The 17,651-nt window shown below is 41.9% G+C and overlaps 1 protein-coding gene across 1 annotated transcript in view; it reads right to left on the bottom strand.

Annotated features, from left to right (window-relative positions):
• Positions 1-17,651, bottom strand: part of LOC143425497 (uncharacterized) — a 47,093-nt gene that overhangs the window by 21,737 nt on the left and 7,705 nt on the right. Inside the window, exon 2 of the mRNA XM_076898347.1 lies at positions 1,667-1,852. Coding sequence (XP_076754462.1) covers positions 1,667-1,852 — 186 coding nt within the window. The remainder of the gene's footprint in view (positions 1-1,666; positions 1,853-17,651) is intronic.

The raw sequence follows: 17,651 nt of genomic DNA, 5'->3' as shown, positions 1-17,651 counted from the left end.
GCGGTACCAGAAAGGGCCATGACGTCATCGGGAGGACTCGTTTGGAGCCGCTGCCGTCCCGATGTAAAGATGCAATCCGTACGTGTCGTAAAAAAGAGAGAAGAACGCTCTGGTAAAATCTTATCTGGCCGCAAACTGATAGATGCTCATTAAGCGAGTCGACTGTACAACTGTGCGGCGTCGAGCTCTTAACTTTTAACATCGTTCCACGTCGTTTTGATAAAGTTTCTTATCACCCTGTCGCTGCATCCTCTGTCATTCATGTAGCCTCGTTTTTTCCTCGACGAAGCATAATTTCATCTCACTGCATTCACTTGCTGTGATATTTTCGTCCGTTGCAATATTTATCCTAAATTAATCATTAAAACTGCATGTTTCCACGGTTCCATTCTGTCGTTAGTTCTGTTTATCGTTTTCATTTCAGATTTTCATTGATCGCCGCGCGACAGTCGTTAAAATCATTGCGGCACGCGACGTTTTGTGAAGAGAGCAAATCTCCTCGAAGGGATTGCGCGAAAGAGATCCCCATTGTTTACCTAATTTTCACCGCATCAATTTTCTGTCACGTTACGTCGTCTCGGTGCAGGGCTGAGCCGAGTGTTGCGAAAGAAAGAATTCGCGGTACTTCTGTTTGAGAGCGTCGGAGTGCGGGCGGACTTCGTGGGAGTTCCTCGGCAATTTCCTCTCGTCCTCCGCATTTGGCGACGTTCCGTTTCTGATCGCTGACGCCATGGCATTCTTTTTTTCCTCCAAATCCCTCTTTCGAATCGCGCGCGTACACGTTCCCGGGATTAATCTCATCGAAAATCGAACAGAAAAACGCGTCGTTTGGTAAGTTAATAAAAAGTCCTCGTTAACTTGACAAATGCTGGGAACGCGACGATTCCGTCACGCGATTCCGAACATTGCTATAAATCTGACGAGAGGATTTTCCTCTGATTTCTGCCGTCTAATTACAGAGTTATCGAGCGAAAATTAATCTCTAGTTTTTTCCGATGGGATATGGAATTTAGAATTTAGAATTTAGAATTTTGATTTGGATTTTAGAAATCGATAATTGTTACAGATAGAGTTCCCCGTGTCAATATAACGATACTATTAAAATTGAATGCGATAATAAAACAAATCTTCACAGGAAAATCCCCCATAAATGGTTACGAAACTTCCAAGTCACCGAACAGAGCACGGATTGCGGAAGTAATTAAGAAACAGCTGCGATGTTATAGATTCGCGTTGCTTCATCGTATTCTATTATTCGTAAATACACCCACGTAAGAGACGCGAAGCTTGACTCACGGCGATAAAAAAACTACTGAGGCATCTGCAGCTCTCATTAAGAGTTTTACGATGTAACTGCGTCAGTTACCAAAAATTCTGTTCCTGTACCGCGGATCGTGTCTAAGCAATCATATATTTTCGTCGAGTGTAATATGATATTTACATGTGCCCCTTTCAGTTATGTGTGACCGAATAATCGTACAAATTTACTTAGTTTCATTTTTAACATTAATGAATAACAATCAGTAAAGGGAAAATGATTGGATCGTGAATATATAGCAGTTGTAAATTGATAGTAAATAAAATTAATTAATCACGGAAATTGATATTAAATTAATTATTTAGAAGAGCAGAATAATTATTGTCGTAAGCAATTTTGTTGACTTACCCTGTATCCTTTCTCTCCCATGCCGCCATATTCTCCACCAGCTCCCTTTTCACCTTTGGGACCCATTGGTCCTTCTGGACCAGTGTCACCCGGAAGTCCTTCCAGTCCCTGTACTCCAGGAAGTCCAGGATAGCCTGGACTACCTTTTATCCCATCACAGTTGCATTTGGTTGCATCCTTGCAGATCTATAACAAAGTGAAACAAAAATATAATATGCATTCATGCTAATGGTCTCAGTTAATCACTATATTGGCTACATGCAGCGACCGCAACATGTATCGAGCTCTTGTCAATAAATTATCAGAAAATTCGTTGCAAATGTCCATCGAGCGCACAAAAATATTTTCCCCGATATTAATCTTCAAATATCGCGGACATTTAACAAGATCGGAAACTATGAAATTTTCTCTCAAACATCCTTACGAATATAAAAAATAATTAACTCGAGATGTTAACTGAAATGTTTCTAAGAACTTGAGTTTATATTCCGAGTACTTTCGTGTCTTAAACATTCCCGAACGACGAATGTTAATTTGCGAACAAGTTACGCCACTGCATCCCGAAGGACTATCCTGTAGTCTATTTGAATAACGCGAAAGAGACGGAAAATGGAGTCGCTGGATGAAAGTTGTCCCGCTTGTGTCAACGGGAGTTTAAGTCCGGACAGCGTCCACCTTTCGAGGAAACCCTACGACCTGTACACGCGAGACACGTGTTCCTTCCTCTTCTTCGCTCTTTCGTATCTTCTGCTACGTTACGTTACACTCGGCGTGTATGGTACGTAGAGTAAGGTTCGTAACCGCGACACGTTGCGGGGGATCTTTCGTATTAAAAAATGGAACGGGCACCGTTTGTATTTCCTTGGGTTATTCGCGTGGCCGTTGGTTATTCAGGTGCTCCGATGTTTGTTGGAACAGTTCAGTTTAGAAATTTGGAGCGTTAACCTCTGCGGCATGTTGGAATATCTTGGTTTACGGCTAGGTACAGCCGCAAACTGCTTTGCTCGCGATAAATTAACTTCGTTTAAGTTTAACGTTTCGGTATGGTATTTAACCTCGCGAAACCTCTATCCTCTCTCCATGGTGCTTTTACAATTTCTTTACAATCTTCTTCGAACCGTAACAGTAATATGTTCGCTTACTTTCATCTAGTTCTTGTCTCATTTTCCGATAGAACGAATAACAGAAATGGTATTTGTGGATTTGTATGTAGTTTAGATTCCACTGAGTTTCAGATGATATACGAGACGCAAAAAATCGTTAACTCTTTACGCGAAACATCAAAGGCTCCGCTCAATTCTTCATAATCGGTTCGGGGAATCGTCCGAAAAAAAATATCTGCGATTCCAGATCCAGTTCGCGAGCTACATGTTTACCAGAGAAGATGCGGCCGTTCCTTTTTTAATGGGACCCGGTAACTCGAGCTAGATGCCACACGCGGAGGAACGTTTTAATAACATGGATTTATGTAACAGAAGAAAAAGCGAATCCGCATTTCAGCATCCACCCACGATCGCGAAGACTTCATGGAATCAAGGTCACTCTTGCATTAATGCATCAGTTTAATGCCTCCTACGTGATTGGTTGTGACAAGTCACCTTGTTTTCAATCGCGCGTCAAGGTATCCTCGCCGCTATGGAATTTCGCGAAGCTTTTGCAGCGACCGCAACATGCATCGAGCTCTCGATTGCTGGACCAATCGATCATAAATTCGTTTTTCTTTTTTTTTTCAAGAATCGATCATATCGTCTGTCTCCTTTTTCAGCCTTCTACTTTTTTTTTACACATCGTTAAGTCTGCAACACAAAAATATGTCGTCGTGATTCTCTCTTCATTACTCTTTAAGTCCACATGTGAAAGGTGGTTCCGATTAAGAAGTTATCAATCCAAAGTCAACTGCAGTCTACAAGTTTATAAAGCAACGTACGTTTTCATCCTAATTAATCCCGAAATTCCCCTTTGTTTGCACAATCCCTATGAAATGTGGACGCACCGATAGTAGATCATTGTTTTCGTAGAACGTTCCCAATACGAAATACGTGGCTGAGCGTCTGAGAAAGTAGGCGAGTTCGTATGAAATGTCCCCGACCGCTCAGAGGTTCCACTTAAAAGCGAACCTACAACTCATCGCGGGTTTCGTACCATCGTTCGTCTTATCTGTCGCGCGGTGTTCACTTTTGCATGATGACCTCGCCGCGGAATGATCTTCCAAATATGTAATGCCAGCGGCGCGTCTGCTCGCCTGCAGCCATTGGCGATGACGTAACGCCCCAGCTTGGACAAGGATCGCGTTCACGTATGACATAATTTCACGATTACACGTGAGGACGTTCCATCGCGATCCGTCACGTCCTGTTTCCGTTTCGCGAAATTCGCCCAAAGAAAATCCGTAACGAACGGTGCTAGCTCGATTTTCTGATGTGTTCAATTTCGCCAAATTTCCTTCTTCGTAGTAATGGCGTCTGATAGAAGAAGACTGTTCCGAATGGTAGCTATCGCAGAAAAGTTCTTATATCAGATCTGCTGACTATAAATCCGAGATAACTCATTAATTTCAGTATCTCTTACGAGTAAGAATACGTCACGTAACAAAAAGTAAATCTTGAAAAGTTGCAAAGTATAACAAATGTGATTATAAAATGAAGCGTTATTCTTGCGTGTTTGTGGGAATTATTCTTCTTTCTTTCTGTCATTAAATACAGTAAAACTAAGAAATCTTTAACGGCCATTTAAGTTTAGATGTTGTAATAGAAGGAAGTAGGATTTTAGAGCCTAAAAGGTAATGTTAGATGACGGCTTTCCTGTTAGGCTCGGGTCAATAAGGCTTAAGGCGAAGACTTCATTTCAGCAATTATTTTCTGAAGTGTTATTCACCTCTATATTGATTTTTCGTTTCAGTCGATGTACTCAGCACAGGAAAGCAATAAATTTCCACAAATACCTTTGCATACCCGATTTAAGCTACTTTAATCTGTCTAATCTTCAAAGTGATAAACAACATATTTATCGAATATTTAGTGGTTAGTAGTTGCGTGTGCGATCTAACATTTTATACGACGTATAGTGATAGGTAACAGATTCCACTGGTACACTCGAACAATGTTAAAGGACACTTTAAACGATACGATAGTGCACTATGTTACGCGTTATAACTAGTAATTTACATTGTGAACGAAGTGCACCACTTAAGCCAAGAAGACTGTCCTTGTCGACAGCTTTACGCTTTATGAATATGTATCCACGTCGATGAAAACGTTGTTTAAATATTAAACAATAATTATTGCGTCACCGTTGTTTTCTCAACGTTATTCCACAGTATTAAATGGATACTAAATCATTGCTTCAATATTTACGGATGCAACTTCCAGGTACTCTAATAATTTGTTAAATTTATTTCCGCTTCTTTACTTCCCTATATATTATTGCAACAATTTTCTATTACAATCTTATAGTTTATCGTGTTACTCTCGACACCTTTCTCTGGATTTGTAGCACTGTTACGGAAGAATAAGTTTGATCTGTAGGTAAAAGAGGCGATAAAGTATTTCTCGTGTTGTAGAACTTTTGAAGTAACGGCGGAAACCTAATCGTGAAGAGCAAGTTTCAGCATATGCTACCAGTTTTCACCGAATGTTTTACGAGACCTGCAGGTTCAAATATTTATGTTACCGTTCAGGATCCTAGACGTATGATGTCACATTCGCTGTAAAACCTTTCAAACAGCCTCTTTTTCTATTTTCTTTTTCTCGTCGTGCAGAACCTCTGGGAACAAAGATGTTACAACAAATGTTTTATGCCTTTGTTATGGAATCTCACATGTGACCGTATTTTTCTATAGCTACAATAAATGTCTAATCCTTTTAAATAAATAAATTAGGGGCGAGTCGATCTTAATACCACAGAAACACGAAATAAAACTCCAGTTATTAGACTTTAAATTCCCCATGGTCCATCCGCTCAATTGCAATTATATATCATCATCGTGACAAAAAATACTAATACATATCCATTCGCTTCCAATTAAAACAGAAAGTTAACTCAATTTTCCCTCGCACGGTATTACTTGCAACCTGTTCACTATCTTGGTCGAGTCCAGCTCTCCTCGCAGCAACTAAATAAATTACAAAAGAAACGCACTACGCGTTACGAGGTTAAGTGGGAACATTTTTATAATTAAATTAACATCGAGGCGTGCGTGCGCTGTGTTCACGTTTAAAACGTTCGCCAAGTGCTTCGATATAGAGAAAAACTAACGTTCTTCCTTGGTCGTTTATCGATAGGAAAATTTAAACGCGCCGATCTAATTTTCCTTCCTCGTCGTTTCAGGTACGAGGTTTCCTTTTCGCCGATTACGATTGCGATGTTGGACGTTCGACCAATAAATGGCACGCTAACAATGGCTCTGCACTAGCAGCGTGGAATTAAAGTATTGTTAAACAAGGTGTACGCGCGCAAGTAACGCTCGCCCTTATCGGGTCGCGGTATTACGGGGTTCCTCGTCCCGTACCGTGGCGAACGCCCGTGGATCCCGTAGCCGGCAATAAAATGAACTCGATACTAGTAATTCTCCAGGCCGGTTCAATGAGCGCTCGTCCCGTGTATTGGTCGCATCTGCAGACTGTTCGTGGCAAATTCCTTCGCAACAGTTGAACGTAAGGGTAGTTGTATCGTCGAGTGCTTATAAAATTCGCAACTTAAAATGATTTTCTCCTTCTTCTTCTTAGTGCCGATTTTTCGGCACTTTATAGAATCGATTGTTATAATATTTGGTAACGTGGCAATACGCAAAGCGTTTTAATAGCGTTACTGGATTTTTAAGTAGAAGAAGTAAATGATTATTCCCTTCGGAATGGAGTGGATTACTGAATATTTAGAATAAATCAGTATAAAGTTTGTTGAACCTGGGTAAGTTGTGCGTGTAATGTAGTGTTAATTTAACTTTAAACGAGATATTGATGGTGAGTGTGTCAACACGCAGATCGACGATACAAATGTATTCATTCAAACAGAGATGGCAATTTGTATTCAGTTTAGACACTATTAGAAAAGAACAACTGCTTTATTTCTCAAACTATTTCCATCTCACGGTGATCGTGATCGAACGAAACCAACGGTTCTCCAAATCGTCGCAGCGCGTCGAAACGTTCTTCCCTCGGTAGAACACGGTTGCCACATTACGATAAACGCGGAGAATTCTACACGCGGGTCCGATTACGCGAAATCGCGCAGACCGAAACGATCCGCGGAAATGCTCCCGGTCGAGCGTTTCCTGGCCAGCGTAATTCGCGCGCGTTAAAGAAACGCGGACTCGATTTACGCGAACGAGCCGATCGGGGATCACCGATCGATTTACGTCGTAAGCAGGAAACCTGAGAGACGATAAAGCCATTCGCGGGCAATTGTTCTCGGCTAGAGGGGCTGCGCGCAGATAAAGGGGCTCGATTCGACGCGCATTGCCTCCGGTTGAAAAGCAACGCGACGTTTCCCTTCTAGACGTTAACTTCGCTCCTTGTCGACGCTATAATCTGCACGACCGCGTTCAATTTATTTCGCCATTCCGATCGATCGACAAGCGGGCTCGTGTGCTCGTTCTTTGATTGGAAAGGCCGCGCGGTAGCTTTGGGCTAATGAATCTCTGGGACCAGATTTGGGTTAATCATGCAGGGTATCAACGTTCTTTGGCAATTTGCTTGCCGGGGTTCTGCGCGCGATAGATTTTCTGCATCTCCGGCTGGTATGCCGCCCGGTGAGAATATTGTTTCAGACTTAGAGCGATCGGTTTCATTAAATTGTAGTTAAAGTCGAGCCTCCTATATCCTAGCATCCATTACCCGAATACATTAAATATCCGAACGTTCCGTTACCTAAGTATGGCGTTTCCCATGTAGTAAATGCGTACTACATTTTGCTGGGCATGTTGCTAATTGCTGATAGAAAGTAATGTTCGACGATACCACGGTGTAAGAGTTGAACGAGGGAAATTATTCGCACTCCGCCAAGTCACATTAAATTGTCGAGTGCTCCTTTAAGGAGTGGCCGGAGAAAAAGAAAAGAAGTATCAGGACATTTTATATGCACGATTAATAATTGTAATACTTCACGGCGGACGTCGCACCCTGCCGGTTTGTGCAATCCGATTTTCAGTCGAGGCTGGGCCTGAACCGGTCCAATTCAGTCTGGGGCCGGTATCAGCGTGGTGCCGAATTCGCCGAACTTTCTCACCGAAATTCATCAGCATTAACCCATTTATGCCCGCGAGAACGTATTGAACTTTTATCGGCGATTAAAAATATTAACGACGTCGGCGTACGTTTATAGATAACTGCCTGTCAAAGTGAAATTCTGCTACTAACCTTCTTTTTTCTCTTGCGACTGAAAGTACATGCACGTCGAAGTTGTACGTTTATCGCGTACGATAATTTATATGGAGTATGACCGTACAAAATTCAGGCCCCGCCCAAATATAATTATTGCGGCAAATAAATGGATTCCAAATGAACGATGGACACGATGTTTCGCTATTAAATATATTAATTTTTATGCTCCTAGTTAGATTTTTAATAGCAAAGTATACTGCGATAAAGTAAAGAGAAAAGTTTCTGAAATAATGCGAACAATTTTTTAAAAATCAGTCACGTGGATAGATATACCCAGCGCGAAGCAAACTTTCTTCCTACAAGTATGCGCACCAGAAACCGTAAGCCTGAAAATCCTACAGATTAACGGCGCGTAATAAAAATTCTTCGCCGTTCCGCGAACCCTTCGATTCCCCTGCCTTTTGTATCTAGCTCGAAGCGAACAGAAGGACGAATCTTCGCGAGCAAACCAAGAAAAAAGGTTCAGAATTAGCATCCACGGGATTCCAGACATCCCTCTAAGGACGGATTCCCGTTTCGTGGGATCTCAAGTATCCCACGCGCAATCGCAATCTGCAAAGCAGAATCAACTGTTCGAAGCGTGTATCGAAGTTATATCGCGTTCGATGGAAAAGAAAGAAGAGAAGAATCTGCTGGCTGATTCGCGGCGCGCGAAGTGGTCCACGATCGGTTGTTCGTTGTCCACGCAGCGAGATACCGACGAGAAAGAGCGTTCAGGTACGGGGTGAAACGAGCACGAGCAGCACAGTGGTGAGAGGGTGAAGAGAAGGCACGGTATTCGGAATCTGCATAATGTGCAGTAATATTAAACGTTCTCAGCTCCGGCCGGATGACGCTGGCGGTGCGGAATCGTGTCCAGACATTTACGCTGTTGGCGTGTAGTTGCAGCGGCTACAAAAAATATTTCTACGCACTGTCGTCTCTTTTATTTCTATCCAATCGTGTCTAACCGCGGTTGAGCCTTTTAAGCTTATTATCATTTGCATGTACCTTGATTCGTAGTATTTTCATGTGACTATGAGAAAGGATTTTTTCGAATAATATACGTATATGTTGTAGCTACACTAATGTTATACAAATGAGTATACTCTTCTTCTTTTGAATCGAAGAAGATCCTGTCTGCTTTTGTTCTCGGCATCTCTTCTTTCGGTTACCACACCGTGCCGTTCCCTTTTTCCTCCTATAACATCGATCTCGAACGAACGTCTTCTGTGACGTCGCGTTCTCTCTTCGAGGTTTCGTCTCCAGGTGAAACGAGAGTCATCGTTCAAAGTAAAGTCGGAGGCGAAGGGCCGATACAACAGCTGCTCGGAACTAAATCTTATCAACTCGAAAGGCTGTATCTCTGGTTTCTCGACCTCTTTCTACCAAACTAGGGAAATTCACGAAAAAAAAAAAAAACGCAGTCGGTCGGTTCGATTTGCGTAACCGACTTCCACGCGAACGATAAAAGTGCTGCGTACAGCTCTCGGTTACGTAAGTGGCTGGGACACCGCGAATTATTCCCTCGCTCTTCCCTTTTTTACTTTCTTCCTCGCGTTTGCTTTAGCTTCGTCCCGTCTTTTTTTCCTCGTTGTTAATTCATTTTTGGTTGTTGCTTTTTAATTCCTGTTCCGCGACGAGACGATGCACGCCGCGTCCGAGATTCTCCTTTCGCCTCGATCATCCTCGTTACGCGCGCGTGAGCTTCTCTTTTGCGCGTTTCGCGCGTAACCTTTTTCTTCTCGTGCACACGTACCACTGCCGACACACCTTTCTTCTCGTCTCGTTTCTTTTTTTTTCCCTTTTACGTCCTTTTGACTTTCGCGATCGTGATCGGTGGATTTCGTTGATTGAAAACGAGCGAGGATGCTCGCGAACGCTCAAGAGAGATGTTTAATGAAAAGGTTCGAGTGGTAAGGAATACCGTTACGTAACATCTGCTCTTAATGGACGTTGATAAGTTTTTTCGAGTAAATTTGGCCGATTGATTTCTCCAGAATAATAAGTTGTAAATTAACCGCGATTGTATAAGCAATTTTTTAGTTTTAATACTTTAACAAGAATCATTTAAATATATAGGATAGACGTTGGAAATATAAGAAATATGTTCTACCACGGCTATCTAATTTACTTTGTACAATTCCAGAGCCTGCATTTTTTGACCACATACCTAAGCATTGAATTTCGATCTCTGTTGCTGAGAAGAGAAATCTGCTAAATGGAATTTGGTCTCGTCAAATTCGTTCGCTAATCAAACTCGACGAAGGACAGAGGTGACAAAAAAAAAAAAAAAAAAAATAGCCATGTCGCATGGAATATAAAATAATTTACCGAGCTGAGAGCCGCCTCAAGTAATCGTGAAATTTAAAAGCGTTCATTTTTATCGGAACGTCCGCGTACATATATGGCCTATAAGAACGAAACGGAAGTGCAGGCGCGAAATATATTACCTACTACAAACAGTTGATCTGTACCGTATAATTCTCGAAGTAGCAGCACTTTCTTGCGCGCGTTCTCGAGCGTGCAGCTCTGACCTCTCTTAGCCGCTTCTTCGGCTGAGAAAGGAGATTCGCTAAAAATCCACCGACAAAAAGTGCGTGTGATACGGAACCTCGTAAGTGGATAAGCATCGCGGGCGTATGGTCGTTACGCAAACTCGTCACGCGTCCAAGGCAACATGGATTACGCTTTAAGCTCGTCCCTTGTCCTCCTTTCTCTGTCATTCCTTTCTTTCTTTTCTTTATTTTTCTGCGGCAACTCCGCAACGGTTCTTTTCCTCCCTTTTTCGCGCAGCGCTTTCTTCGTCCCGCGGCCGAAAAAGGAGCATCGCGTGCGTAAAAAATTGATCGGACAACTACTTGCATAAAATATTGGAGCTCGCCTCGCGTTCCTTAACCCTTCCCTTCCTTTCTTCCTCCCCTTTTTTTACCTATTGCCGCGCCTTTTCGGTTCCGTTCCATTCGACGGAGGTTTATTCCCAATTTCTATCGACTGTCAGGCTGGCTCCAATCGCATTGGGTGCTGAATTTTTGCTATTTTTCAACGCAGTGAATTTGTACGATTGCAATACTGGGGATGATCGATAGTTTATGATTTTGAGGAATGAAGCGATCGTAGTAAGGAAATAATTTAATGTTTATTAGTTTCAAGGACGCTGGGGGAAGGATGGAATATGGAAACTCTTATGCCGACGTTAATTTTGGGTAGAACTTAAGTATTAATTTCCATTAACCGAGTTTCGAGCACGCGGCGTGAGTACGAAAATAGGTACTTGTAGAGTATTATAATTATGTGTATAGAGATTGTATTTGAAGTTGCTAGGCATATTTTCTAACTGTTTATTCTTCGTTATTGGCTCGTTAAGCGTGAATAAAATATACAATTTTCTATTTATTTAGCATTGATCAAGTTTTGCTCGACCGAATGTCAAAAAAATGATTGGACATACGGTAAATCGAATCTATGGAGAAGAAAAATTAATAGCCGGTAAATGGCTTTATTTAAGCTCTTAACAAGTCGAAAACCGTCGGTTCTACCTTTACACTTGTACAACCGTAGCCCGTGTATCGCTATAATCGAGCGTCTGACTCGCCTGCCGGCAGAAATGCTGACCCCCATAAAAGAATCCACGTGTGCGTGCGACACACGTGAATCGCCTCGTGCTCGTATCGGTTCGTCTGCCTGGGAGCCGAATCGATGGGTAATTGTGCAGTAAATACGAGCTCCGGGCGTCGATCTCACTATCGATACTCTGGAACATTATCATTTAGCACCGCGCTCGAATTCCTTCTTTTCCCGGCCGTCATTTTTTCAACCTCTTTTATCTCTTATCGCGAGAAGGAAGCAATTACCAGGTAAAGACGCGGCAACCCTTTCATTTTATTCCTCCCTCCCTCAAAGTACGCGTACAAGCATTTTCGTTCGCTTTTTAACGTTTTACATGTACGTGGCGATGTGTTTGCTTTATGAGACTCTTACGTAATGTGGATTACGTAAGCTCTCTTCCATTGCTGATTGATGATCCAATGGCAGCGAGATAGTTTAGAGGGAAAATTTTGCGTTCGTTAAATACTTGTCATACATAATCGAATTTTACTAGATTGGAACTAGTGGTTCGGAAATAACTCAGAGGTATTTTTAATAATAGGGTGATATTCGACAGCAGAGATAAAGAGTCGGTTCAGGATGGTTAAAAGGAATAACTCATCTTTCACGTATGACTGGTGCTCTAACGATAACGTTACGATCGCTTCTACTTCATTATGTAGAAGAATAAAGAAAAGTATGTGGTCGATAATCGATGCTACATACGGGGAAGCTACCCAGTCATGAATGACTGAGTAAAATGGCGTCAATGATTTACGACCGTTATAATTACCGAACAAGGTGAGCCGCATCCAATAAAGAAAGGTTTCTTAGACTTTTCGTTGCCGATAGCCACTTGTGATATCGCTCATCTTAAATATGTGTTTCTATTTAAAGGAAAACAAAAATTCAATTAAAACATCATCCTTCATCGTTTAAAAAGAGGCCAGTTTCTGTCGAATGCGTTCAGAACGGTAGGTAAAAATATATTTGCGATATTATAACATAGCGAAAAATGTAAAAATACATATTGAAGTGATCAATCTGCAATAATTGAAATCCAACTAACCATTGTTTTGTTGTCAATTAATAATTCAGTTTGATTTACTTGGGAAACGGATGCTACATGGAGTGCAAAATTGAAGATTGGAAATTCATGTATTTTGTATACAATGAATTATTCTACGAATATCTATCAATGATAAAAGTAAAAAATTGTACAATAATATACACTGAATTATCATCAATTTTTCCAGTATACCACATCGAATTGTCTAATTAACTTTGTAACAAATGTTCCCGGAAGATCTCTCGATAAATACATCGCATTACATCCATCGTTCATCGCTGTACTTAGCATTGAACTCCCGTGTAACCCTAAACGTTTCGATCCAATTCTAATCGGTCGTGGCGCGTTTCTAGCACAAGGGTCGAGTGTCAAGTTTAACTCCACCGACTCTAACCGTGTATGTATGCAAGCGTAACATTGGCGCCAATTGTGGCATCAGCCTTCGTATTGTGGATCTCTTTTCAGCGTTTCATCCGCAAAATTCAATTCATTGCGCTTTTTGACATCTTGCGTTCTCTCTTAATGGAATTTGTCACCATGGTTGGCTTTGGGTCACTCCTTTATGATGATGGATCACCGTTAACAAAATATGTACAATGCATCTGGTCTGTGACGTTTCAGCACAGCGTCGATACTTGCTGGTGAAGAATTAAATCGTTTTTTATTCTTCTTTTAAATTTACCAGAACAAGACTCTTAGAGATATATGCATGGAATTTCGTAGAGATTGTTCATAAAGCTTTAAAGCTTTGGGTTTGGAAATATATATGTGTGATGCGAGCTTAGGGGGATCAATCGGGATTTTAACATGTGATATATGATTCTTCGTTTCGTAATATTTTGACCTGCGAGCACATTAGAGCTACTGTACGCGATAAGGGACTTATGTTTTGGAATCTATAGTTAAAAACATTTATTACGTTCAATGGAAGATAAAATCTAAATGCTCACTGAATTCTACGATAATGTAACAAATCGAAACATTTTAATTGGAAATTCTTTCCGTAGACATTAAGAGAGTTGTAATAGGTCTTTACCGAGCAAAGGGCGAAGCCTGAAGATCGCGTGTCTAGGTGTCTAGGTGAAAACGGAAGTTTCAGGCGATAACGCGTCGCTTAACGCGTCAGCAAGTGATTAAGGTCAATAATTCAATGTACATACGCGGCCGTATGAGATAGATGAGTCGCGCGTTCGTTGTTTTCTACAAAAATCAGAACAACTTGTCGAGGCTTATTCTTATCAACTCCATACCAAGTCTTTGGAACCGAGTTGTTACATAAGAGAATAATTGGAAACAAATGGCAGAAAACATTCCGTTGAAATTGAAATTTGAAAGCCGCGAAAGTTGACTAAACGTGTAATGTGATTTTCTTTCTCTTGGTTTTAATTTATTTCACAATACCCACAAGTAATCGGTACAGACTTTCCAAGAAATAGGTTTAAATATAGATACGTGTGCTCAACCCTTGTAACATACAACCTGACATAAACGCAGCACCGCGTATCTAAAAGGCGTTTCTATCCCGGCAAACAGGCCGCTCAGTACTTTAAGAGTTATTTTCCTCGTGTCAACTCTATTATACTCCAGCCAATTAGGCAACTCCACCATTCGAACCACCTGCTTATCTAAATCAATCCGAATGGCGAAAACCACGAGGATTTTTTTTATGCCGCCTTCCCAACAGAATTTTGCATGCAGTGAAGTGTGGGTGCAATGAGACCCTTCGCCTTCCCCGTCACTAATTTATCGGCGACGCGTGAGCGGGAAAAAATATCCAGCTTGCGCGGATCGAGCGCGGAACGCATCTCGGGTGGAAACGCGTGTTAACCGGGCGGAAATAGAAACGGATATGCGGTCGGTACGCGCCCTATTTTTGGAGATCGATCCCAACGAACGCTGGCTACCGAGCGGCGATCGCTTCGAACACCCTTTTGTCGTCCGCCTAATCGGTCGCCGCTTCCGACTGCATTCCAGAGCTTATTTTCCGTACGGGTCTGTCACCCGAGCATATCGACTGGCTGGTATGATTTTCATGGATTCACTCGAGATCGATATCCGATTTGTTTAACGAAACCTGGAAATGATCGCGAGATGGAACTTTTTAGCGTGTTATGGTCGCGATATCATCGATATTGCGCATTTTCTTTTCATTACTAGTGGAAGTGGTGTTATATAATAAAATCGATGGAGGGATGTTGCGATAGCGTTCTCGATGGACAAGTTAGAGTTGCAACCTTTTTATATTGTAACACGTTTCTCGATGTGTTTGAATTACGATTTTTCTATGCTTTGAAAATATTGATCTTTTGGTTAAAATAAAAATAGGTAATCACTATAGTCGATCGATCATTTCAGTTCTAGCCTAGTTAGCCACGAGATAAGGAAATTTTTAAGTTAAACTTATCGAACGCTTCTTCACGCTAATTCAACATGTTAGGTACGCAATCTTTTCCGCTTTGAATGCACACCACGTCACGAATCGGCTCACGGAAATCCGATAATTTAAATCGGAGCGATTGGAAGATTCGTGTCGAGCCGCCAGGGTACTTTACCGCGAAATTTGACGAGACTATATTTCAGCGTCGATTAATTGGCTGCTTCGCGACTTTCTTTATGAAAGGTGTATTGCTCGAGTTCAATTTTGCGATACTCCATGCAATGCTTCTTCCAATCGGACCCGCTGACATGCCTTGAAATATTTTTTTGCATGTAGAGTAGTAGCAAGTATTTCGAGGCCAACTACATTTTTTTTAGATAATGCAATAGTACTACCTTTATGTGAACATCCGTTATTCGAAGGTTTTCGCGCATGAACGTTCTACTGTCCAAACAGGGTATTCCTAGTTGAGTACTGTACACAAATATGCACAACGTGTTTATTTATCTATGCAACACGAAATGTTCTCATTTCTTCAATTCCAAGTTACATTTTTGAAATACCGATTCTCACTTTTCCGTCCCTATTAATTCATTAACGAATGTTCCCTGGTTAGGTTACATATATAGAGTACAGACCTTCTTCAACTACTGCTGAACGATTCTTACAGTACGGTTCTCATATTTTCAGGTCTTGAGCTGTCAACGAGACATTTTGGAGTGTTCAGGAAAGATAGATAGATAGCACTGTTCCTTGTTAATCAAAATGACTAGTCCTTAAAATCCCGACTATAGGATGTATACACACTTAAGCAACTCGATACGTACACGGAAATCGTACGTTTCCAATCCACGATCTATGATTTGTACACGTGAGAAAAGTGGGAGAGAGAGAGAGAGAGAGAGAGAACAAAAATGGTGCATACATCATGAGACCCTAACTCCGGAGTTTTTTCAGATAATGTGTATCGAGGTTAGCACGTTTCGTAAGAGATAGATTGCGACCCACATAGATTAAGCGTCGTTCTGGTAACGCTCGTGACACCGTCCACTCGATCCTCGTGTAATTTGCCAATTGACAATAACGTCTACCGCGTCTGGGCCACGAAATCGGCCGCGTTCGATGCCCGGTTTCGTGGCTGACCTATGGCGCAGATCGTGTCAACTCGGCGGGGCGTCAGCTTTACCAGCGAATTCCTGAACCTCGCTTCGCCGGCACTGATTTAGGTTACTGTCCTGCCGCGACTGCCGTTCGCACCTACGCGTTCTCTGTTCTCCGTGCCGTTCCGTGCTTTTCCGTTTGTTTACCTTCGCGTTGGTTTCGCTGATTTATGCTCCGATTTCCTGAGTGGGCGACTGGAACTGGACCGCGTATGTCCGTGTAGTCGCGAGACATTTAAACGCGCGAAATAATGCAAAGTATCTAAGGTAAAGTTCGTTCCCTCGTGACGAATTTAAATTGAAAATAATTCGTTCAGCTCTATAAATTGGTTTTTAAAACAATGAACAAACTGTACTTCTGATCCTTCGTGTATCAATGCACGCTTTATATTAATAATTCTGTTGAAAATTAACTTGGATTAAAGTAAGCTGAATTATTTTCCTCGAATAGATGTAAACGGAATGGATTGAAATTAACGAATCCGATCCGTTCTATGTGTCGGTCTTAATCTCAGAAGTTGTATATAGGTTTGTGGTTGACACGCGGTTAGTAAAAACAAGTCGGGCGATAACTGTTTGATAAATTAATTCACCGAAATCGATTAACAGAGGAAGATGATGGTACAGAATGGTTAGTGGTAAAATCTGTTATCATCGAATGTTTCCTCCTTGACATTTTTCGAATTTCGCTAGCACCGATCGTTCGCCAGTCGCCGGAACTTTTGTCTAAATTTCGCAAAAAATATGTTCGTCCGTCGATCACGATCGAAAAGAAGCGCGATCGGATGCCTACGAACAACTTGACTCTCTTCAACTGCATCTGAACCCTCGAAATTGTTGGAGCGATGGCGTCGTCGTTATTATTAGCTCGGTATCGCCGATTTCCACGAAAGTCGGTAACGTATCGGGTCGTTCGTTTACGATCTTCCCGGGTATGTGCCATCGGTTCGTGGCGATAAACTCGCCGCGCGGTTTACTAATTTTGGAGTTCTTTCTTTGGCCCGTTTACTGAGAAACGCGGCCTGTCCTTTAGGAGCAAGGATTGGAGGGAAAGGGGTAGCTGATGCGCGCGAGCGAACGCGTGCACGCGGAAGGGTTATCGGTACGGTCGTAAAAAGGTCGCTTATTCTCCCTCGGTGAGGCTTTTACATTATCTCCGATTGTCACGCTGAACCGTTTCATTCACGTTCGTAATAAATAACTCGACGGCGTGATGTCACCGGCGGCTTACGAGAGTTCGTATCGCGCGACCCTCGTGATCGAGCAGTGTACGATTCCGAAGACGTTTTGGCCGGGATATGAAAATATCTACTTGCGCTAGGCGTTCAATTTATGGAGAACAAGGAGTTTAAGGAACAAGTCATCGAATCGGATCGTAGAAAAAGTGAAGGAAGAAAAGATCTTCCTGATACAACATGAATCACAGGAGGGCAGA

The sequence above is a fragment of the Xylocopa sonorina genome, chromosome 7 (assembly GCF_050948175.1).
Source record: "Xylocopa sonorina isolate GNS202 chromosome 7, iyXylSono1_principal, whole genome shotgun sequence".
Lineage (NCBI taxonomy): Eukaryota > Metazoa > Arthropoda > Insecta > Hymenoptera > Apidae > Xylocopa > Xylocopa sonorina.
The sequence above is the reverse complement of the archived record's forward strand: the minus strand, read 5'-3'. Positions and strand labels throughout refer to the sequence as shown.